The 24,463-nt window shown below is 54.4% G+C and overlaps 1 protein-coding gene across 1 annotated transcript in view; it reads left to right on the forward strand.

The window, feature by feature from the left end:
- The window catches only part of LOC139241096 (low-density lipoprotein receptor-related protein 1-like), a 440,653-nt gene that overhangs the window by 305,184 nt on the left and 111,006 nt on the right, over positions 1-24,463 (forward strand). The window contains 5 exon segments of the mRNA XM_070869785.1: positions 4,565-4,690; positions 6,265-6,393; positions 8,958-9,077; positions 10,931-11,044; positions 14,167-14,319. Coding sequence (XP_070725886.1) covers positions 4,565-4,690; positions 6,265-6,393; positions 8,958-9,077; positions 10,931-11,044; positions 14,167-14,319 — 642 coding nt within the window.

Below are 24,463 nucleotides of genomic sequence, written 5' to 3' on the forward strand. Positions count from 1 at the left end.
CTCCCATCGCACAATACTAAGGGAGATCGCTGCGTGCATCGGAAGGGGCTTATTAAAAGGTTTCCGTGACTAAGCCCGCTCAGATCAGTGCGTTATATCTGTATGTACCGTGCGGTGTTACCAACACCACCCCCACCCAAGTCTCTCCCTCCACGATTGTCCAGAACAATTTTGTTTCCGGGCTTCAGCCTCTCTCAAGATGAGGCCTCCATTGCCCCGACCCCAAGCATGGACCTGTACTGCACTTGGCATCTTTCCTGTGTCCCAGCGGATCTTGCGTGTTAAGAGCACGTATTGTGGGCTCTCTATCACTCCAGTCACCCACCTGATGTCGCCTCATTCTTCAGCCCTCCTCGAGGCTGTTACATTAGGAACAGGAGGTGGCACTCCCTATCTCTGCAACCTCCTCCAGCCCCTACACCCCTCCCTATCTCTGTAACCTCCTCCAGCCCCGACACCCCTCCCTATCTCTATAACCTCCTCCAGCCCCTACACCCCTCCCTATCTCTGTAACCTCCTCCAGCCCCTACACCCCTCCCTATCTCTGTAACCTCCTCCAGCCCCTACACCCCTCCCTATCTCTGTAACCTCCTCCAGCCCCCTACACCCCTCCCTATCTCTGTAACCTCCTCCAGCCCCCTACACCCCTCCCTATCTCTGTAACCTCCTCCAGCCCCTACACCCTCCCTATCTCTGTAACCTCCTCCAGCCCCTACACCCCTCCCTATCTCTGTAACCTCCTCCAGCCCCTACACCCCTCCCTATCTCTGTAACCTCCTCCAGCCCCTACACCCCTCCCTATCTCTGTAACCCCCTCCAGCCCCTGCACCCCTCCCTATCTCTGTAACCTCCTCCAGCCCCCTACACCCTCCCTATCTCTGTAACCTCCTCCAGCCCCTACACCCTCCCTACCTCTGTAACTTCCTCCAGCCCCTATACCCCTCCCTGTCTAACCCCCTCCAGCCTCCTACACCCCTCCTTGTCTCTGTAACCTCCTCCAGCCCCTACACCCTCCCTACCTCTGTAACCTCCTCCAGCCTCCTACACCCCTCCTTGTCTCTGTAACCTCCAGCCCCCTACACCCCTCCTTGTCTCTGTAACCTCCTCCAGCCCCCTACACCCCTCCCTGTCTCTGTAACCCCCTCCAGCCCCCTACACCCCTCCCTGTCTCTGTAACCTCCTCCAGCCCCCTACACCCCTCCCTATCTCTGTAACCTCCTCCAGCCCCTACACCCCTCCCTGTCTCTGTAACCCCCTCCAGCTCCCTACGCCCCTCCCTGTCTCTCTAACCTCCTCCAGCCCCCTACACCCCTCCCTATTTGTGTAACCTCCTCCAGCCCCCTACACCCCTCCCTATCTCTGTAACCACCTCCAGCCCCTACACCCCTCCCTATCTCTGTAACCTCCTCCAGCCCCCTACACCCCTCCCTATCTCTGTAACCCCCTCCAGCCCCACAACCCCCGAGATGTCTGCACTCCTCTAATTTTGCCCTCCTGACCATCCCTGATTATAATCACTCCACCATCGGTGGTCGTGCCTTCTGTTGCCTGGGCCCCAAGCTCTGGAACTCCCTCCTTAAACCTCTCCACCTCTCTCTCCTCCTTCAAGGTGCTCCTTAAAACCCACCTCTCTGACCAGGCTTTTGGTCACCTGACCCTAATTTCTAGTTATGTGGCTCGGTATCAAATTTCTTTCTTTTGTATTATAATACCGCTGTGAAGCGCCATGGGATGTATTACTAGGCGCTATAAAAATTCAGGTTCTTGTTGAGGTTGGATTGCCGTGTGATAATTGTAGCTGAAGGTGTCTGTGTTTGTTCAGCTTGCACTTTGTCTAACATTATAGTCACCCATTTGTCTGCTCTTGTGTCTCTCTTCACTCATTGCTGTCCAAAATTGGCGCACCACTCCAGTGCTCACATGACCATATTCAGCTTCTGCATGTTAATCATTGCTGTGCATCAGGTATGTGTGTCTTCTCATTCTCTTTAACCTTCTCCGTAGAGTCTAAGGCTGCTTAGGTTAAGGAAACACGATAGGTGGGGTTGGGTAATGCATGAGTGCTTGTTTTAAAATTCTCATCCTTGTTTTTACAATCCCTCCCTCTCTCTAACCACCTCTCAGATTTTCTTAAATCAAAATGCAGAAAGTACACGGGATATCCGGCACAGAAACAGGCCATTGGCCCCAACCAGTCCATGCCGGCGTTTACGTTCCACTCAAGCCTCCTCCCGTCTTTCCTCATCTAAATCTATCAGCATAACCCTCTATTCCCTTCTCCCCCATGTGTTGCTCCAGCTTCCCCGTAAATGCATCGATACTATTTGCCTCAACCCCTCCCTGTGGCAGCGAGTTCCACATTCTCACCCCGCTCTCTGGGTAAAGAAGTTTCTCCTGAATTCCTTTATAGGAGCAGGAGTCGGCCATTCGGCCCCTCGAGCCTGCTGCGCCATTCAATGTGATCATGGCTGATCCAATCATGGACTCAGCTCCACTTCCCTGCCCGCCCCCTTATCCCCTTATCGGTTATGAAACCGTCTATTTCTGTCTTAAATATATTCAATGTCCCAGCCTCCACAGCTCTCTGGGGCAGCGAATTCCACAGATTTACAACCCTCTGAGAGAAGAAATTCCTCCTCATCTCAGTTTTAAATGGGCGGCCCCTTATTCTAAGACCATGCCCCCTAGTTCTAGTCTCCCCCCATCAGTGGGAACATCCTCTCTGCATCCACCTTGTCAAGCCCCCTCATAATCTTATACGTTTCGATAAGATCACCTCTCATTCTTCTGAATTCCAATGAGTAGAGGCCCAACCTGCTCAACCTTTCCTCATAAGTCAACCCCCTCATCCCCGGAATCAACCGAGTGAACCTTCTCTGAACTGCCTCCAAAACAAGTATATCCTTTCGTAAATACGGAGACCAAAACTGCACGCAGTACTCCAGGTGTGGCCTCACCAATACCCTGTATAACTGGAGCAAGACTTCCCTGCTTTTATACTCCATCCCCTTTGCAATAAAGGCCAAGATACCATTGGCCTTCCTGATCACTTGCTGTACCTGCATACTAACCTTTTGTGTTTCATGCACAAGTAACCCCCAGGTCCCGCTGTACTGCAGCATTTTTGTAATCTCTCCCCCATTTAAATAATAACTTGCTCTTTGATTTTTTTTCTGCCAAAGTGCATGACCTCACACTTTCCGACATTATACTCCATCTGCCAAATTTTTGCCCACTCACTTAGCCTGTCTGTGTCCTTTTTCAGGTTTTTTTGGATTTCAGGGTGACTATCTTATATTGATGGCCTCTAGTTATGCTCTTCCCCACAAGTGGAAACACTCTCTCTGTATCCACTCTATCAAAACCTTTCATCATTTTAAAGACCTCTATGAGCTCATCCTTCAGCCCTATTTTCAAGAGAAAGGAGACCCAGCCTATTCATCCTTTCCTGATATGTATACCCTCGCATTTCTGGTATCATCTTTGTAAATCTTCTCTCCACCCTCTCCAGTGCCTCTATATCCTTTTTATAATATGGCGACCAGAGCAGAACTAAAGGTAATTAAAGTCTTTTTAAGTCTAAAAAGATGTTTAAAAATAAAATCTACACAATTTACTCAAAGCTCAAAGCCTTCTCATGAAGCTGAACAGATCTTGATACGTTAAGTGCCGTGAAAAGCCTTAAGCTGCGTAGCTTGGTGCTAGACACCCAGCTCGCCGATTGTAATGACGTTTGATTCCTGCCTGTAACAGCTCTCGGGTGCAGTGCTGACTTGTGACAGACTTACGACTGTCTCGGTGCTCTGTGTAGAATCGTAGAACAGTATGGCACAGAAGGAGGCCGTTCGGCCCATCGAGCCTGCGCCCCCTCTTTCAAAGTTCAAACCAGTCACTCCCACTTCCCTCCCCACCCCCGCTCTTCCCCCACACCCCTACAATGTCATATTTATCCAATCACCCTTTGAAGGCTACCTTTGAGTCTGCCTCCATCATCATGCCTCGAGGTCAAGGATGACTTGCTTGTACACTAAAAATGAGCTCTCAGGTGACTGACCAACTCATTTTAAACGGTGGAAGATGCCTGTGGGTGGATTGTTTTAACGTGGGGTGACTGTTGTACACCAGCCACCACACGGGGCTTGACAGAGCGAGGTCTGGGTCCAGGGGCAAGGGTTAACCAGGACGACTGGGGACCAGGCTCCACCACATGTGCCAGTACACACACACACACACACACACACACACACACACACACACACACACACACACACACAAACTCAAACATACTCTACTGTCCTTCCTTCCTTTCTTCCTTCCCACAGGACCTCTCTCTACTTGGAGTCAGCCTCCATCCGCCTTATCAGGCAGTGAATTCCAAACCCGAATCACTCGCTGTGTTTAAAAAAAAAGGTGCCTGTGATTCTTTGGTCAATTACCTTAAATCTGTGCTCTCTGGTTAGCGACCAACACTGTCCGCAGTACGCCAGGCATGGTCTCAGCCAGGCCTGTACAATTACAATTCTGTCTTAATCTTCCTTTTGTGTTTTTTTTTACCGAACTCAAGGCAAACTATCGCCGTGCAAAGTCATGAATGGTGGCTGTCAGGATCTGTGCCTCCTGACCCCAGAGGGACGCGTTAACTGCTCTTGTCGCGGTGACCGGACACTGTTGAACGACTTCACCTGTAGCGGTGAGTAGTTTGCATTCCCGGAGTACTGAGGGCCGCGCTGTCGGAGGGGCAGTACTGAGGGAGCGCCGTACTGCGCTGTCGGAGGGGCAGTACTGACGGAGTGACGTACTGCGCTGTCGGAGGGGCAGTACTGAGGGAGTGACGTACTGCGCTGTCGGAGGGGCAGTACTGAGGGAGTGCCGTACTGCGCTGTCGGAGGGGCAGTACTGAGGGAGCGCCGTACTGCGTTGTCGGAGGGGTGGTACTGAGGGAGTGCCGTACTGCGCTGTCGGAGGGACAGTACTGAGGGAGTGCCGTACTGCGCTGTCGGAGGGGCAGTACTGAGGGAGTGCCGTACTGCGCTGTCGGAGGGGCAGTACTGAGGGAGCGCTGTCGGAGGGGCGGTACTGAGGGAGTGCCGTACTGCACTGTCGGAGGGGCAGTACTGAGGGAGTGCCGTACTGCGCTGTCGGAGGGGCAGTACTGAGGGAGTGCCGTACTGCGCTGTCGGAGGGGCAGTACTGAGGGAGTGCTGTACTGAGCTGTCGGAGGGGCAGTACTGAGGGAGCGCCGCACTGTCGGAGGGGCAGTACTGAGGGAGTGCCATACTGCGCTGTTGGAGGGGCGGTACTGAGGGAGTGCCGTCCTGCGCTGTCGGAGGGGCGGTACTGAGGGAGCGCCGTACTGCGTTGTCGGAGGGGTGGTACTGAGGGAGTGCCGTACTGCGCTGTCGGAGGGGCAGTACTGAGGGAGCGCTGTCGGAGGGGCGGTACTGAGGGAGTGCTGTACTGCGCTGTTGGAGGGGTGGTACTGAGGGAGTGCTGCACTGCACTGTCGGAGGGGCAGTACTGAGGGAGTGCTGCACTGCACTGTCGGAGGGGCAGTACTGAGGGAGCGCCGTACTGCGCTGTTGGAGAGGTGGTACTGAGGGAGTGCCGTACTGCGTTGTCGGAGGGGCAGTACTGAGGGAGTGCCGTACTGCGCTGTCGGAGGGGCGGTACTGAGGGAGTGCCGTACTGCGCTGTCGGAGGGGCGGTACTGAGGGAGTGCCGTACTGCGCTGTCGGAGGGGCGGTACTGAGGGAGCGCAGTACTGCGCTGTCGGAGGGGCGGGACTGAGGGAGCGCAGTACTGCGCTGTCGGAGGGGCAGTACTGAGGGAGCGCCGCACTGTCGGAGGGGCAGTACCGAGGGAGCACCGCACTGTCGGAGATACCGCCTTTCAGACGAGACGTTAAACTGAGGCCCCGTCTGCCCCCTCAGGTGGATGTAAAAGATCCCATGGCACGATTTGGAACAAGAGCATGGGGAGTTCTCCCCGGTGTCCTGGGGACAATATTTATCCCTCGACCAACATCACTAAAACAGATGATCTGGGTCATTATCACATCGCTGTGTGTGGGAGCTTGCTGTGTGCTAATTGGCGTTTCCCACATTACAACAGTGACCACACTCCAAAAGTACTTCATTGGCTGTAAAGTGCTTTGCGACGTCCTGAGTTGGTTGAAGGCGCTATATAAATGCACGTCTTTCTGAAGTAAATGTCCTGTGGTTACTGACCTTAAAGCCCGACTCTCTCTCTCTCTCTCTCTCTCAGCCCCGAACTCGACCTGCAACATATACGATGAGTTTGAATGTGGGAATGGTGATTGCGTCAATTACAGTATGACCTGTGACGGAGTGGCCCACTGCAAGGATCGCTCTGATGAGAAACAGTCATACTGCAGTAAGTCTCCTCTCTCTCTCTCTCTCTCTCTCTCTCTCACTGTCTGCGTACAGCTGCTTAATGCAAGACGCACTACCTCAGATATACAGCTCAGAAACCGGCCAGTTCGGCCCAACCAGTCCATGCCGGCGTTTATGCTCCACTCGAGCCTCCTCCCGTCTTTCCTCATCTAAATCTATCAGCATAACCCTCTATTCCCTTCTCCCTCATGTGTTTGTCTAGCCTCCCCTTAAATGCATTGATATTATGACACTAAGCTGAGTGGCGGTGTGAGCTGTGAGGAGGATGCTAAGAGGCTGCAGGGTGACTTGGACAGGTTAGGTGAGTGGGCAAATGCATGGCAGATGCAGTATAATGTGGATAAATGTGAGGTTATCCACTTTGGGGGCAAAAACAGAAAGGCAGAATATTATCTGAATGGTGACAGATTAGGAAAAGGGGAGGTGTAACGAGACCTGGGTGTCATGGTACATCAGTCATTGAAAGTTGGCATGCAGGTACAGCAGGCGGTGAAGAAAGCAAATGGTATGTTGGCCTTCATAGCAAGGGGATTTGAGTATAGGAGCAGGGAGGTCTTACTGCAGTTGTACAGGGCCTTGGTGAGACCACACCTGGAGTATTGTGTTCAGTTTTGGTCTCCTAATCTGAGGAAGGACGTTCTTGCTATTGAGGGAGTGCAGTGAAGGTTCACCAGACAGATTCCCGGGATGGCAGGACTGACATATGAGGAGAGACTGGATCGACTGGGCTTATATTCACTGGAGTTTAGAAGAATGAGAGGGGAACTCATAGAAACATATAAAATTCTGACGGGACTGGACAGATGCAGGAAGAATGTTCCCGATGTTGGGGAAGTCCAGAACCAGGGGTCACAGTCTAAGGATAAGGGGTAAGCCATTTAGGACCGAGATGAGAAGAAACTTCTTCACTCAGAGAATTGTGAACCTGTGGAATTCTCTACCACAGAAAGTTGTTGAGGCCAGTTCGTTAGAATATTCAAAAGGGAGTTAGATGTGGCCCTTACGGCTAAAGGGATCAAGGGGTAAGGAGAGCAAGCAGGAATGGGGTACTGAGGGAATGATCAGCCATGATCATATTGAATGTTGATGCAGGCTCGAAGGGCCGAATGGCCTACTCCTGTTCCTAATGTAACATGCTCGAGGGGCTGAATGGCCTCTTCCTGTTCCTAATGTAACAGGCTCGAGGGGCTGAATGGCCTCCTCCTGTTCCTAATGTAACATGCTCGAGGGGCTGAATGGCCTCTTCCTGTTCCTAATGTAACAGGCTCGAGGGGCTGAACGGCCTCCTCCTGTTCCTAATGTAACATGCTCGAGGGGCTGAATGGCCTCCTGTTCCTAATGTAACAGGCTCGAGGGGCTGAACGGCCTCCTCCTGTTCCTAATGTAACAGGCTCGAGGGGCTGAACGGCCTCCTCCTGTTCCTAATGTAACAGGCTCGAGGGGCTGAATGGCCCCCTCCTGTTCCTAATGTAACAGGCTCGAGGGGCTGAATGGCCTCCTCCTGTCCCTAATGTAACAGGCTCGAGGGGCTGAATGGCCTCCTCCTGTTCCTAATGTAACAGGCTCGAGGGGCTGAATGGCCTCCTCCTGTTCCTAATGTAACAGGCTCGAGGGGCTGAATGGCCTCCTGTTCCTAATGTAACAGGCTCGAGGGGCTGAATGGCCTCCTCCTGTTCCTAATGTAACAGGCTCGAGGGGCTGAATGGCCTCCTCCTGTTCCTAATGTAACAGGCTCGAGGGGCTGAACGGCCTCCTCCTGTTCCTAATGTAACAGGCTCGAGGGGCTGAATGGCCTCCTCCTGTTCCTAATGTAACAGGCTCGAGGGGCTGAACGGCCTCCTCCTGTTCCTAATGTAACAGGCTCGAGGGGCTGAATGGCCTCCTCCTGTTCCTAATGTAACATGCTCGAGGGGCTGAATGGCCTCCTGTTCCTAATGTAACAGGCTCGAGGGGCTGAACGGCCTCCTCCTGTTCCTAATGTAACAGGCTCGAGGGGCTGAACGGCCTCCTCCTGTTCCTAATGTAACAGGCTCGAGGGGCTGAATGGCCCCCTCCTGTTCCTAATGTAACAGGCTCGAGGGGCTGAATGGCCTCCTCCTGTCCCTAATGTAACAGGCTCGAGGGGCTGAATGGCCTCCTCCTGTTCCTAATGTAACAGGCTCGAGGGGCTGAATGGCCTCCTCCTGTTCCTAATGTAACAGGCTCGAGGGGCTGAATGGCCTCCTGTTCCTAATGTAACAGGCTCGAGGGGCTGAATGGCCTCCTCCTGTTCCTAATGTAACAGGCTCGAGGGGCTGAATGGCCTCCTCCTGTTCCTAATGTAACAGGCTCGAGGGGCTGAACGGCCTCCTCCTGTTCCTAATGTAACAGGCTCGAGGGGCTGAATGGCCTCCTCCTGTTCCTAATGTAACAGGCTCGAGGGGCTGAATGGCCCCCTCTTGTTCCATTGCTCCGAATAAGGCTCTGTCTATTGAGACTGTCCGTTGGTCAATGTTTTGCTGTAATGATATATAATATATATTGATTTTTTATCAATGCTTTCAGACAACCGGAAATGCAAGAAGGGCTACAAGCGATGTGTGAATGGACGCTGCCTCCCGAACATGAAGTGGTGCAATGGACTGGACGACTGTGGTGACAATTCCGATGAAGCCTTCTGCAACAGTGAGTGATGTTACATTTTACACAGAGCCCCACCGCCTGCTCACTCTGTGTCCGCACTGGCAGCCGTTATGTAGCCATTCACTGAGCTGGTTTTTACACAGCAATAATCCAGAGTGACGCTCCCGGTGGCAGTACTGAGGGAGCGCCGCATTGTCGGAGGGGCAGTACTGAGGGAGCGCCGCACTGTCGGAGGGGCAGTACTGAGGGAGCGCCGCACTGTTGGAGGGGCGGTACTGAGGGAGTGCCGCACTGTCGTAGGGGCAGTACTGAGGGAGCGCCGCACTGTCGGAGGGGCAGTACTGAGGGAGCGCCGCACTGTCGGAGGGGCAGTACTGAGGGAGCGCCGCACTGTCGTAGGGGCAGTACTGAGGGAGCGCCGCACTGTCGGAGGGGCAGTACTGAGGGAGCGTCGCACTGTCGGAGGGGCAGTACTGAGGGAGCGTCGCACTGTCGGAGGGGCAGTACTGAGGGAGTGCCGCACTGTCGGAGGGGCAGTACTGAGGGAGCGCTGCACTTTTGGAGGGGCAGTACTGAGGGAGCGCCGCACTGTCGGAGGGGCAGTACTGAGGGAGCGCCGCACTGTCGGAGGGGCAGTACTGAGGGAGTGCCGCACTGTCGGAGGGGCAGTACTGAGGGAGCGCCGCACTGTTGGAGGGGCAGTACTGAGGGAGTGCCGCACTGTCGGAGGGGCAGTACTGAGGGAGCGCCGCACTGTAGGAGGGGCAGTATTGAGGGAGTGCCGCACTGTTGGAGGGGCAGTACTGAGGGAGCGCCGCACTGTCGGAGGGGCGGTACTGAGGGAGCGTCGCACTGTCGGAGGGGCGGTACTGAGGATGCGCTGCACTGTCGGAGGGGCGGTACTGAGGGAGTGCCGCACTGTCGGAGGGGCGGTACTGAGGGAGTGTCGGAGGGGCGGTCCTGAGGGAGCGCCGCACTGTCGGAGGGGCTGTACTGAGGGAGTGCTGCACTGTTGGAGGGGCAGTACTGAGGGAGCGCCGCACTGTCGGAGGGGCAGTACTGAGGGAGCACCGCACTGTCGGAGGGGCGGTACTGAGGGAGCACCGCACTGTCGGAGGGGCAGTACTGAGGGAGCACCGCACTGTTGGAGGGGCAGTACTGAGGGAGCACCGCACTGTTGGAGGGGCAGTACTGAGGGAAGGTTATGCCAATGGCCTCCTCCTGTTCCTAATATAACAGGCTCAAGGGGCTAAATGGCCTCCTCCTGTTCCTAATGTAACAGGCTCGAGGGGCTGAATGGCCCCCTCCTGTTCCTAATGTAACAGACTCGAGGGGCTGAATGGCTTCCTCCTGTTCCTAATGTAACAGACTCGAGGGGCTGAATGGTCTCCTCCTGTTCCTAATGTAACAGGCTCGAGGGGCTGAACGGCCTCCTCCTGTTCCTAATGTAACAGGCTCGAGGGGCTGAATGGCCTCCTCCTGTTCCTAATGTAACAGGCTCGAGGGGCTGAACGGCCTCCTCCTGTTCCTAATGTAACAGGCTCGAGGGGCTGAACGGCCTCCTCCTGTTCCTAATGTAACAGGCTCGAGGGGCTGAACGGCCTCCTCCTGTTCCTAATGTAACAGGCTCGAGGGGCTGAATGGCCTCCTCCTGTTCCTAATGTAACAGACTCGAGGGGCTGAATGGTCTCCTCCTGTTCCTAATGTAACAGGCTCGAGGGGCTGAATGGCCTCCTCCTGTTCCTAATGTAACAGGCTCGAGGGGCTGAGTGGCCTCCTCCTGTTCCTAATGTAACAGGCTCGAGGGGCTGAACGGCCTCCTCCAGTCCCTAATGTTCCCACCTCAGTTCTGTGTGGTCGTATACGACCAATCAGTTTTTCGATTTCCGTTGCAGAAACCATGTGCACTGCCGATGAATTCCGATGCCGGGACGGGACCTGTGTGGGAAACTCAACTCGTTGCAACCAGATTGTGGATTGTATAGACGCGTCGGATGAGATGAATTGCAGTGAGTAATATACCAGTACACCGTGCTCCCCAACATCTCAGTCAACCGGCTAACGAGAGCCTTGGCTGGTGATTCTTGATGAACTTCGCTGCCTGTTTAGTGGGTGATGTTTCATTGAAGACGTCAGCTGAGGCTCAGTGGCAGTACTGCGGCCTAACTCATCTTTTATACAGTTTAAGCATAACCCACCCCTGCTCCTGTATTCTATGCCTCGGCTAATAAAGGCAAGTATTCCGTATGCCGGCCGACCAAGAGCTACCCAGCCTAATCCCACTTTCCCGCTCTCGGTCCGTAGCCCTGTAGGTTACGGCACTTCAAGTGCACATCCAAATGTGGTGAGGGTTTCTGCCTCTACCACCCTTTCAGGCCGTGAGTTCCGCCCCAGACCCCCAACACCCTCTGGGTGAAGACATTTCCCCTCAAATCCCCTCTAAACCTCCCCCCAATTACTTTCAATCTGTGACCCCTGGTTGTTGACCCCTCTGCCAAGGGAAACAGGTCCTTCCTATCCACTCTATCCAGGCCCCTCATCATTTTATACACCTCAATCGGGTCTCCCCTCAGCCTCCTCTGTTCCAAAGAAAACAACCCCAGCCTATCCAATCTTTCCTCATCGCTAAAATTCTCCAGTCCAGGCACCATCCTGGTAAATCTCCTCTGTACCCTCTCCAGTGCAACATCCTGGTAAATCTCCTTTGTACCCTCTCCAGTGCAACATCCTAGTAAATCTCCTCTGCACCCTCTCCAGTGCAACATCCTGGTAAATCTCCTCTGTACCCTCTCCAGTGCAACATCCCTGGTAAATCTCCTCTGTACCCTCTCCAGTGCAACATCCTGGTAAATCTCCTCTGTACCCTCCCCAGTGCAACATCCTGGTAAATCTCCTCTGTATCCTCTCCAGTGCAACATCCTGGTAAATCTCCTCTGTACCCTCTCCAGTGCAACATCCCTGGTAAATCTCCTCTGTACCCTCTCCAGTGCAACATCCTGGTAAATCTCCTCTGTACCCTCCCCAGTGCAACATCCTGGTAAATCTCCTCTGTATCCTCTCCAGTGCAACATCCTGGTAAATCTCCTCTGCACCCTCTCCAGTGCAACATCCTGGTAAATCTCCTTGTACCCTCTCCAGTGCAACATCCTGGTAAATCTCCTCTGCACCTTCTCCAGTGCAACATCCTGGTAAATCTCCTCTGTACCCTCTCCAGTGCAACATCCTGGTAAATCTCCTCTGTACCCTCTCCAGTGCAACATCCTGGTAAATCTCCTCTGTACCCTCTCCAGTGCAACATCCTGGTAAATCTCCTCTGCACCCTCTCCAGTGCAATCACATCCTTCCTGTAATGTGCTGACCAGAACTGCACGCAGTACTCCAGCTGTGGCCTACCCAGTGTTTTATACAGTTCAAGCATAACCTCCCTGCTCTTGTATTCTATGCCTCGGCCAATAAAGGCAAGTATTCCGTATGCCTTCTTAACCACATTATCTACCTGGCCTGCTACCTTCAGGGATCTGTGGACCTGCACTCCCAGGTCCCTCTGTTCCTCTACACTCAGTGTCCGACCATTTAATGGGGCCGAGGTTCAGGCCTCCCCACGCTTGACGATAATCTACCGCCGGTTCGGAAGAGGTTGACCCTTGATCCATATTCAGATCTTTTGTCTTTTTTTTTCCTTCCGAGAAGATCGGAAAGTGCGGCGGTAAGTGCTGGTGACGGCGGAAGTTGGGGTGAGGCGTGTGCATCACCACGTGTCTCCTTATTTAACGGGGAAAGAAGCAGCGATTTGGTTTTTAAGGTTGGGCCCACTGGGCCACCATGGTGGGTGACCTACCTACAGCTGCTCCTATTTCTTATGTTGTTAATTCTTAATAGCAGCGTGCATTAACACGCCGATATATTTCCAGCAGGATTCAACCCGATTGTAAATATTCAGCATTGAATGTCGACAAGTTGGCACACACATGTGCAAGATATATTTTTTATTAATGGCGTACAGCTGGTTTATAAGAAATAGGAGCAGGAGTCGGCCATTCGGCCCCTCGAGCCTGCTCCGTCATTTAATACGATCATGGCTGATCCGATCATGGACTCAGCTCCACTTCCCCGCCCGCTCCCCATAACCCTTCACTCCCTTATCGCTCAAACATCTGTCTATCTCCACCTTAAATATATTCAATGTCCCAGCCTCCACAGCTCTCTGGGGCAGAGAATTCCACAGATTTACAACCCTCTGAGAGAAGAAATTCCTCCTCATCTCAGTTTTAAATGGGCGGCCCCTTATTCTAAGACCATGCCCCCTAGTTCTAGTCTCCCCCATCAGTGGAAACATCCTCTCTGCATCCACCTTGTCAAGCCCCCTCATAATCTTACCAATATCATAGGCAGTCCCTCGGAATCGAGGAAGACTTGCTTCCACTCCTAGAGTGAGTCCTTAGGTGGCTGAACAGTCCAATACGGGAACCACAGTCCCTGTCACAGGTGGGACAGATAGACGTTGAGGGAAGGGGAGGGTGGGACTGGTTTGCCGCACGCTCCTTCCGCTGCCTGCGCTTGGTTTCTGCACGCTCTCGGCGACGAGACTCGAGGTGCTCAGCGCCCTCCCGGATGCACTTCCTCCACTTAGGGCAGACTGGTCTTTGGGCCAGGGACTCCCAGGTGTCGGTGGGGATGTTGCACTTTATCAGGGAGGCTTTGAGGGTGGTCCCTTGTAACGTTTCCTCTGCCCACCTTTGGCTTGTTTGCCCGTGAAGGAGTTCCGAGTAGAGCGCTTGCTTTGGGAGTCTCGTGTCTGGGGGGCATGCGGACAATGTGGCCCTGCCCAGCGGAGCTGGTCGAGTGTGGTCAGTGCTTCGATGCTGGGGATGTTGGCCTGGTCGAGGACGCTAACGTTGGTGCGTCTGTCCTCCCAGGAGATTTGTAGGATCTTGCGGAGACAGCGTTGGTGGTATTTCTCCAGCGACTTGAGGTGTCTACTGTACATGGTCCATGTCTCTGAGCCATACAGGAGGGCGGGTATATACGATTCGATAAGATCACCTCATTCTTTAATAATCATCCTTAATTATCGACCGTGAGCGATCGGAGAAAATGGAGTGTGTCTCCCTCTTTTGTTTTCCGTGTGCAGCGGGGATCACAGATTGTGCTCACTACTTCAAACTGGGTGTGAAGGCTGACTCTTTCCTCAAGTGCGAGTCCACTTCTCTCTGCTACCTCCAGGCGTGGACTTGCGATGGTTCCAACGACTGCGGGGATTACTTCGATGAACAGAACTGTCCAGGTAAACGTCTTTCAGCAGTGTATTTCCATCTCTCGCCCCCCCCCACCCTCATCCTCCCCCTTCCTCCGTCCCTCACCCCCCCCCCCCCCACCCTCTCCACCTCCGACAGACGCTGACTCGGGATTTCCTGAGGTTCTCGAAGACGCTGTTGTTGAACGCAAGTCTTTTCAACCCTCCCAGATCTCCAATTCTGGCCTGTCGCCCATATACATTGGCCAGAAAAAGCAGCAAACCTGAGGACTGGGAGACATTTATAATACAGCAGAGGAGGACAAAGGGTTTAATTAGGACGGGCAAAATAGAGTATGAGAGGAAGCTTGCCGGGAACATAAAAACTGACTGCAACAGCTTCTATAGAAACATAGAAACATAGAAAATAGGTGCAGGAGTAGGCCATTCGGCCCTTCTAGCCTGCACCGCCATTCAATGAGTTCATGGCTGAACATGAAACTTCAGTACCCCCTTCCTGCTTTCTCGCCATAACCCTTGATCCCCCGAGTAGTAAGGACTTCATCTAACTCCCTTTTGAATATATTTAGTGAATTGGCCTCAACTACTTTCTGTGGTAGAGAATTCCACAGGTTCACCACTCTCTGGGTGAAGAAGTTTCTCCTCATCTCGGTCCTAAATGGCTTACCCCTTATCCTTAGACTGTGACCCCTGGTTCTGGACTTCCCCAACATTGGGAACATTCTTCCTGCATCTAACCTGTCTAAACCCGTCAGAATTTTAAACGTTTCTATGAGATCCCCTCTCATTCTTCTGAACTCCAGTGGATACAAGCCCAGTTGATCCAGTCTTTCTTGATAGGTCAGTCCCGCCATCCCGGGAATCAGTCTGGTGAATCTTCGCTGCACTCCCTCAATAGCAAGAATGTCCTTCCTCAGGTTAGGAGACCAAAACTGTACACAATACTCCAGGTGTGGCTTCACCAAGGCCCTGTACAACTGTAGCAACACTTCCCTGCCCCTGTACTCAAATCCCCTCGCTATGAAGGCCAACATGCCATTTGCTTTCTTAACCGCCTGCTGTACCTGCATGCTAACCTTCAATGACTGATGTACCATGACACCCAGGTCTCGTTGCACCTTCCCTTTTCCTAATCTGTCACCATTCAGATAATAGTCTGTCTCTCTGTTTTTACCACCAAAGTGGATAACCTCACATTTATCCACATTATACTTCATCTGCCATGCATTTGCCCACTCACCTAACCTATCCAAGTCACTCTGCAGCCTAATAGCATCCTCCTCGCAGCTCACACTGCCACCCAACTTAGTGTCATCCGCAAATTTGGAGATACTGCATTTAATCCCCTCATCTAAATCATTAATGTACAATGTCATCAGCTGGGGCCCCAGCACAGAACCTTGCGGCACCCCACTAGTCACTGCCTGCCATTCTGAAAAGTACCCGTTTACTCCTACTCTTTGCTTCCTGTCTGACAACCAGTTCTCAATCCACGTCAGCACACTACACCCAATCCCATGTGCTTTAACTTTGCACATTAATCTCTTGTGTGGGACCTTGTCGAAAGCCTTCTGAAAGTCCAAATATACCACATCAACTGGTTCTCCCTTGTCCACTTTACTGGAAACATCCTCAAAAAATTCCAGAAGATTTGTCAAGCATGATTTCCCTTTCACAAATCCATGCTGACTTGGACCTATCATGTCACCATTTTCCAGATGTACTGCTATGACATCCTTAATAATTGATTCCATCATTTTACCCACTACTGAGGTCAGGCTGACCGGTCTATAATTCCCTGTTTTCTCTCTCCCTCCTTTTTTAAAAAGTGGGGTTACATTGGCTACCCTCCACTCCATAGGAACTGATCCAGAGTCAATGGAATGTTGGAAAATGACTGTCAACGCATCCACTATTTCCAAGGCCACCTCCTTAAGTACTCTGGGATGCAGTCCATCAGGCCCTGGGCATTTATCGGCCTTCAATCCCATCAATTTCCCCAACACAATTTCCCGACTAATAAAGATTTCCTTCAGTTCCCCCTCCTTACTAGACCCTCTGACCCCTTTTATATCCGGAAGGTTGTTTGTATCCTCCTTAGTGAATACCGAACCAAAGTACTTGTTCAATTGGTCTGCCATTTCTTTGTTCCCCGTTATGACCTACGTTTGTCTTTACTAACCTTTTTCTCTTTACATACCTATAGAAACTTTTGCAATCCAACTTAATGTTCCCTGCAAGCTTCTTCTCGTACTCCATTTTCCCTGCCCTAATCAAACCCTTTGTCCTCCTTTGCTGAGTTCTAAATTTCTCCCAGTCCCCAGGTTCGCTGCTATTTCTGGCCAATTTGTATGCCACTTCCTTGGCTTTAATGCTATCCCTGATTTCCCTTGATAGCCACGGTTGAGCCACCTTCCCTTTTTTATTTTTACGCCAGACAGGAATGTACAATTGTTGTAATTCATCCACGCGGTCTCTAAATGTCTGCCATTGCCCATCCACAGTCAACCCCCTAAGTATCATTCGCCAATCTATCCTAGCCAATTCACGCCTCATACCTTCAAAGTTACCCTTCTTTAAGTTCTGGACCATGGTCTCTGAATTTACTGTTTCATTCTCCATCCTAATGCAGAATTCCATCATATTATGGTCACTCTTCCCCAAGGGGCCTCGCACAATGAGATTGCTAATTAATCCCCTCTCATTACACAACACCCAGTCTAAGATGGCCTCCCCCCTAGTTGGTTCCTCAACATATTGGTCTAAAAAACCATCCCTTATGCACTCCAGGAAATCCTCCTCCACCGTATTGCTTCCAGTTTGGCTAGCCCAATCTATGTGCATATTAAAGTCACCCATTATAACTGCTACACCTTTATTGCATGCACCCCTAATTTCCTGTTTGATGCCCTCCCCAACATCCCTATTACTGTTTGGAGGTCTGTACACAACTCCTACTAACGTTTTTTGCCCTTTGGTGTTCTGCAGCTCTACCCATATAGATTCCACATCATCCAAGCTAATGTCTTTCCTAACTATTGCATTAATCTCCTCTTTAACCAACAATGCTACCCCACCTCCTTTTCCTTTTATTCTATCCTTCCTGAATGTTGAATACCCCTGAATGTTGAGTTCCCAGCCTTGATCATCCTGGAGCCACGTCTCCGTAATCCCAATCACATCATATTTATTAACATCTATTTGCATAATTAATTCATCCACCTTATTGCGGATACTCCTTGCATTAAGACACAAAGCCTTCACACTTGCTTTTTTTAACACCCTTTGTCCTTTTAGAATTTTGCTGTACAGTGGCCCTTTTTGTTCTTTGCCTTGGGTTTCTCCGCCCTCCACTTTTCCTCATCTCCTTTCTGTCTTTTGCTTTTGCCTCCTTTTTGTTTCCCTCTGTCTCCCTGCATTGGTTCCCATCCCCCTGCCAAATTAGTTTAAATCCTCCCCAACAGCACTAGCAAACACTCCCCCTCGGACATTGGTTCCGGTCCTGCCCAGGTGCAGACCGTCCGGTTTGTACTGGTCCCACCTCCCCCAGAACCGGTCCCAATGCCCCAGGAATTTGAATCCCTCCCTGCTGCACCACTGCTCAAGCCACGTATTCATCTGCGCTATCCTGCGATTCCTACTCTGACTATCACGTGGCACTGGTAGCAATACCGAGATTACTACTTTTGAGGTCCTACTTTTTAATTTAGATATGTGAAGAGAAAAAGATTAGTGAAGACAAACGTAGGTCCCTTGCAGTCGGACTCAGGTGAATTTATAATGGGTGACAAAGAAATGGCAGACCAGTTGAACAAATACTTTGGTTCTGTCTTCACTAAGGAAGACACAAATAACCTTCCGGAAATACTAGGTGACCGAGGGTCTAGTGAGAAGGAGGAACTGCAGGAAATCTTATTAGTCTGGAAATGGTGTTGGGGAAATTGATGGGATTGAAGGCCGATAAATCCCCGGGGCCTGATAGTCTGCATCCCAGAGTACTTAAGGAAGTGGCCCTAGAAATAGTGGATGCATTGGTGGTTATTTTCCAACATTCCATGGATTCTGGATCAGTTCCTGTGGACTGGAGGGTAGCTAATGTAACACCACTTTTTAAAAAAGGAGGGAGAGAGAAAACAGGGAATTATAGACCAGTTAGCCTGACATTGGTAGTGGGGAAAATGCTGGAATCAATTATTAAAGATGTAATAGCAGCGCATTGGGGAGTTAGATGTGGCCCTTACTGTTAAAGGGATCAGGGGGTATGGAGAGAAAGCAGGAATGGGGTACTGAAGTTGCATGATCAGCCATGATCATATTGAATGGTGGTGCAGGCTCGAGGGGCCGAATGGCCTGCTCCTGCACCTATTTTCTATGTTGCTACAATTTCCCGCCCCCCCCTCAACATTCCATCGCTCCACTGTTGGCGGGGGGGGAGATGGAGGAGGGGTGGGAGTGGGGGGTTGGTGTGGTGTTTAACACCGGTATAGAGCGGTTGGGCCCAATGACTCTGTTTCTGGGCTGCAGTACTTAGTAACACCTTTCTGGACTGACGGATCAACATTGGGCTCGCTGCATGAATCGGGAAGCTGGTAATGCTGGAAGCGAGTTTAGGGATGGCACAGTATAACTGAGCACTTGTTCCAGTTCTCGGAACTGCTTTTGATTCGGGGCCAGACAAGCGAAACAGAAAGCTCCTCTCTCTCGCTCTCTCTCTCTCTCTCTCTCGCCTGCCTGTCGCTATTCCTGAATCCGTTGGAGTTCAGGTCCTGGAAGTTCAGTGCTCTGTCGCTCGTAATGCAGAGTTGGAGCCACGTTCTTGATTCTCACAAAAAAAACTTAATTGCCTGGAGAAATCTAATTGGTGGCGCAGACCATGAAATCTCAGAAGAACCGTCACTAAAAGTTAAACTGATACACTGCCACTGCACTCTCGTGCCAATAACGTACTGTATCCCTTTTTTATTTATATAGCTCCATTAATGTGGAGAAAGGTCCCAGGGAGCTTCACAGAAGTATTATGCGATTAAAAATTTGACACCGAGCCGCACAAGTCGAAATTAGGGCAGGTTGGTCAAAGAGGCAGGTTTTAAGGAGCGTCTTGAAGGAGGAGAGAGAGGCGGAGAGGTTTAAGGAGGGAGTTCCAGAGCTTGGGGCCCAGGCAACAGAAGGCACGGCCACCGATGGTGGAGCGATTATAATCAGGGATGTTCAAGAAGTCAGAGATTGGGAGGGGTGTCGGGGCTGGAGGAGGTTACAGAGATAGGGAGGGGTGTAGGGGCTGGAGGAGGTTACAGAGATAGGGAGGGGTGTAGGGGCTGGAGGAGGTTACAGAGATAGGGAGGGGTGTAGGGGCTGGAGGAGGTTACAGAGATAGGGAGGGGTGTAGGGGCTGGAGGAGGTTACAGAGATGGGGAGGGGTGTAGGGGCTGGAGGGGGTTACAGAGATAGGGAGGGGTGTAGGGGCTGGAGGAGGTTACAGAGATGGGGAGGGGTGTAGGGGCAGGAGGAGGTTACAGAGATAAGGAGGGGTGTCGGGGCTGGAGGAGGTTGCAGAGATAGGGAGGGGTGTAGGGGCAGGAGGAGGTTACAGAGATAGGGAGGGGTGTAGGGGCTGGAGGAGGTTACAGAGATGGGGAGGGGTGTAGGGGCTGGAGGAGGTTACAGAGATGGGGAGGGGTGTAGGGGCAGGAGGAGGTTACAGAGATAAGGAGGGGTGTCGGGGCTGGAGGAGGTTGCAGAGATAGGGAGGGGTGTAGGGGCTGGAGGAGGTTACAGAGATGGGGAGGGGTGTAGGGGCTGGAGGGGGTTACAGAGATAGGGAGGGGTGTAGGGGCTGGAGGAGGTTACAGAGATAGGGAGGGGTGTAGGGGCTGGAGGAGGTTACAGAGATAGGGAGGGGTGTAGGGGCTGGAGGAGGTTACAGAGATAGGGAGGGGTGTAGGGGCTGGAGGAGGTTACAGAGATGGGGAGGGGTGTAGGGGCTGGAGGGGGTTACAGAGATAGGGAGGGGTGTAGGGGCTGGAGGAGGTTACAGAGATAGGGAGGGGTGCAGGGGCTGGAGGAGGTTACAGAGATAGGGAGGGGTGTAGGGGCTGGAGGAGGTTACAGAGATAGGGAGGGGTGTAGGGGCTGGAGGAGGTTACAGAGATAGGGAGGGGTGTAGGGGCTGGAGGAGATTACAGAGATAGGGAGGGGTGTAGGGGCTGGAGGAGGTTACAGAGATAGGGAGGGGGTGAGGAGGCCATGGAGGGATTTATAAACAAGGATGAGAATTTTGAAATTGAGGCATTGCTTAACCGGGAGCCAATGTAGGTCAGCGAGCACAGGGGGTGATGGGTGAGCGGACTCGGTGTGAGTTAGGACACGGGTCAGTGAGCACGGGGGGTGATGGGTGAGTGGGACTCGGTGCGAGTTAGGACACGGGGTCAGTGAGCACGGGGGGTGATGGGTGAGCGGGATTCGGTGCGAGTTAGGACACGGGGTCAGTGAGCACGGGGGGTGATGGGTGAGCGGGATTCGGTGCGAGTTAGGACACGGGGTCAGTGAGCACGGGGGGTGATGGGTGAGTGGGACTCGGTGCGAGTTAGGACACGGGGGCAGTGAGCACAGGGGGTGATGGGTGAGCGGGATTCGTTGCGAGTTAGGACACGGGGCAGTGAGCACAGCGGGTGATGGGTGAGTGGGACTCGGTGCGAGTTAGGGCACAGGGGGTGATGGGTGAGTGGGACTCGGTGCGAGTTAGGACACGGGGCAGTGAGCACAGGGGGTGATGGGTGAGCGGGACTGGATGCGAGTTAGGACACGGGGCAGTGAGCACAGGGGGTGATGGGTGAGCGGGACTGGGTGTGAGTTAGGACACGGGGCAGCCGAGTTTTGGATCACCTCTAGTTTACGTCGGGTAGAATGTGGGAGGCCAGCCTGGAGTGCGTTGGAATAGTCAAGTCTGGAGGTAATGGGGGCACGGATGAGGGTTTCAGCAGCGGATGAGCTGAGGCAGGGGGCGGAGACGGGCGATGTTACGTAGGGGGAAACAGGCGGGTTTAGCTATGCTGCGGGATATGTGGCCGGAAGCTCATTTCAGGGTCAGATATAACACCGAGGTTGCGAACAGTCTGGTTCAGCCTCAGACAGGAGTTGGGGAGAGGAATGGAAAGTCTTGTGACACATAATTTAACCAATACATTTCAACTCCAATCTCATGCCAGTACTAGACAGTATTCCTTCACAAATATAACACACAATTTTAGGCAACCTTTTCCAGTGCAGGGGAGCGGGACAGAACGTGGAGGGGGTGGTGTTCCCATGCGCCTGCTGCCCTTGTCCCTCGAGGCGGGTAGAGGTGGCGGGTTTGGGAGGTCCTGCCGAAGAAGCCTTGGCGAGTTGCCGCGGTGCATCTTGTAGATGGTGCACACTGCAGCCACGGTGCGCCGGTGGTGGAGGGAGTGAGTGTTGGAGGTGGTGGAGGGAGTGAGTGTTGGAGGTGGTGGAGGGAGTGAGTGTTGGAGGGGGTGGAGGGAGTGAGTGTTGGAGGGGGTGGAGGGAGTGAGTGTTGGAGGGGGTGGGTAGCGTGGCCCATCGAGCGGCCTGCTTTGTCCTGGATGGTGTCGAGCTTCTCGAGTTTTTGTTGGAGCTGCAACTCATCCAGGCAAGTGGGGAGTGTTCCCTCACACTCCTGGACTCCAAGATGCTCTTGTACATCCAGTCTCGTAATCTTCTTGTTTCCCTCCTGCATTCGTGCACAAGCTGCTAATACCTTCTGTCTCGCACTCTCACATGGTATATCTCTTGCCTGCGCTGTCTCTCTATCTCTCATGCTCTCTCGCTCTGTGACCTGTTTCTCATACGCTCTCTCTCTCGGTGGAGCATTACTGAGGGAGCGCCGTACTGTCGGAGGGGCAGTACTGAGGGAGCGCCGCACTGTCGGAGGGACGGTACTGAGGGAGTGCCGCACTGTCGGAGGGGCAGTACTGAGGGAGTGCCGCACTGTCGGAGGGGCAGTACTGAGGGAGTGCCGCACTGTCGGAGGGGCAGTACTGAGGGAGCGGTGCACTGTCGGAGGGGCAGTACTGAGGGAGCGCCGTACTGTCGGAGGGGCAGTACTGAGGGAGCGCCGCACTGTCGGAGGGGTGGTACTGAGGGAGTGCCGCACTGTCGAGGGAAGTACTGAGGGAGCGCCGCACTGTCGGAGGGGCGGTACTGAGGGAGTGCCGCACTGTCGGAGGGGCGGTACTGAGGGAGTGCCGCACTGTCGGAGGGGCCGTACTGAGGGAGCGCCGCACTGGTCGGAGGGCAGTACTGAGGGAGCGCCGCACTGTCGGAGGGGCAGTACCGAGGGAGAGCCGCACTGTCGGAGGGGCAGTACCGAGGGAGAGCCGCACTGTCGGAGGGGCTGTACTGAGGGAGCGCCGCACTGTCGGAGGTTACATCTCATTAAAGTTCTCCCGGTGTCCTGCGACCAATATTTATCCCTCAAACAACATCACTTTATTTTTTTCAAAGTATGTAGACCCTAAGCTCTGGAACTCCCTCCATAAACCTCTCCGCCCCTCTCTTTGTGTTTCCGTCTGTCTCTCTCGGTCTCTCTCTCTTTCTCCCCCCCCCCCCACCCTGTCTCTGCTCTGCCCTCCCACCCGCCCCCGTCTCTGCCCCCCCCCCCGTCTCTGCCCCCCCCCCCCCCCGTCTCTGCCCCCCCCCCCCCGTCTCTGCCCCCCCCCCCCGTCTCTGCCCCCCCGTCTCTGCCCCCCCCCCCCGTCTCTGCCCCCCCCCCCGTCTCTGCCCCCCCCCCCCCCGTCTCTGCCCCCCCCGTCTCTGCCCCCCCGTCTCTGCCCCCCCCCCCGTCTCTGCCCCCCCCCCCCCGTCTCTGCCCCCCCCCCCCCGTCTCTGCCCCCCCCCCCCCCGTCTCTGCCCCCCCCCCCCCGTCTCTGCCCCCCCCCCCCGTCTCTGCCCCCCCGTCTCTGCCCCCCCCCCGTCTCTGCCCCCCCCCCCCGTCTCTGCCCCCCCCCCCCGTCTCTGCCCCCCCCCCCGTCTCTGCCCCCCCCCCCGTCTCTGCCCCCCCCCCCCGTCTCTGCCCCCCCCGTCTCTGCCCCCCCCCCCCTGTCTCTGCCCCCCCCACCCTGTCTCTGCCCCCTCACCCTGTCTCTGCCCCCCCCCCGTCTCTGCCCCCCCCCCCCCTGTCTCTGCCCCCTCACCCTGTCTCTGCCCCCTCACCCTGTCTCTGCCCCCTCACCCTGTCTCTGCCCCCCCCGTCTCTGCCCCCCCCCCCCCCTGTCTCTGCCCCCCCCACCCTGTCTCTGCCCCCTCACCCTGTCTCTGCCCCCCCCCCGTCTCTGCCCCCCCCCCCCTTGTCTCTGCCCCTCACCCTGTCTCTGCCCCCTCACCCTGTCTCTGCCCCCTCACCCTGTCTCTGCCCCCTCACCCTGTCTCTGCCCCCTCAACCTGTCTCTGCCCCCTCACCCTGTCTCTGCCCCCTCACCCTGTCTCTGCCCCCTCACCCTGTCTCTGCCCCCCCCCCTGTCTCTGCCCCCCCCCCCGTCTCTGCCCCCCCCCCACCCTGTCTCTGCCCCCTCACCCTGTCTCTGCCCCCCCCCCGTCTCTGCCCCCCCCCCCGTCTCTGCCCCCTCACCCTGTCTCTGCCCCCTCACCCTGTCTCTGCCCCCCTCACCCTGTCTCTGCCCCTCACCCTGTCTCTGCCCCTCACCCTGTCTCTGCCCCCTCACCCTGTCTCTGCCCCCTCACCCTGTCTCTGCCCCCCCACCCTGTCTCTGCCCCCCCACCCTGTCTCTGCCCCCCTCACCCTGTCTCTGCCCCCTCACCCTGTCTCTGCCCCCTCACCCTGTCTCTGCCCCCTCACCCTGTCTCTGCCCCCTCACCCTGTCTCTGCCCCCTCACCCTGTCTCTGCCCCCCCCACCCTGTCTCTGCCCCCCTCACCCTGTCTCTGCCCCCTCACCCTGTCTCTGCCCCTCACCCTGTCTCTGCCCCCTCACCCGTCTCCCCTCTGCCCCCCCACCCCGTCTCTGCCCCCCACCCCGTCTCTGCCCCCCCGTCTCTGCCCCCCCCCCCCGTCTCTGCCCCCCCCCCCCGTCTCTTGCCCCCCCCCCCCCCCCGTCTCTGCCCCCCCCCCCCCCCCGTCTCCCGGCCCCCCCCGTCTCCCGGCCCCCTCTCTCTCTCCCCCTC

The sequence above is a fragment of the Pristiophorus japonicus genome, chromosome Y (assembly GCF_044704955.1).
Source record: "Pristiophorus japonicus isolate sPriJap1 chromosome Y, sPriJap1.hap1, whole genome shotgun sequence".
Lineage (NCBI taxonomy): Eukaryota > Metazoa > Chordata > Chondrichthyes > Pristiophoridae > Pristiophorus > Pristiophorus japonicus.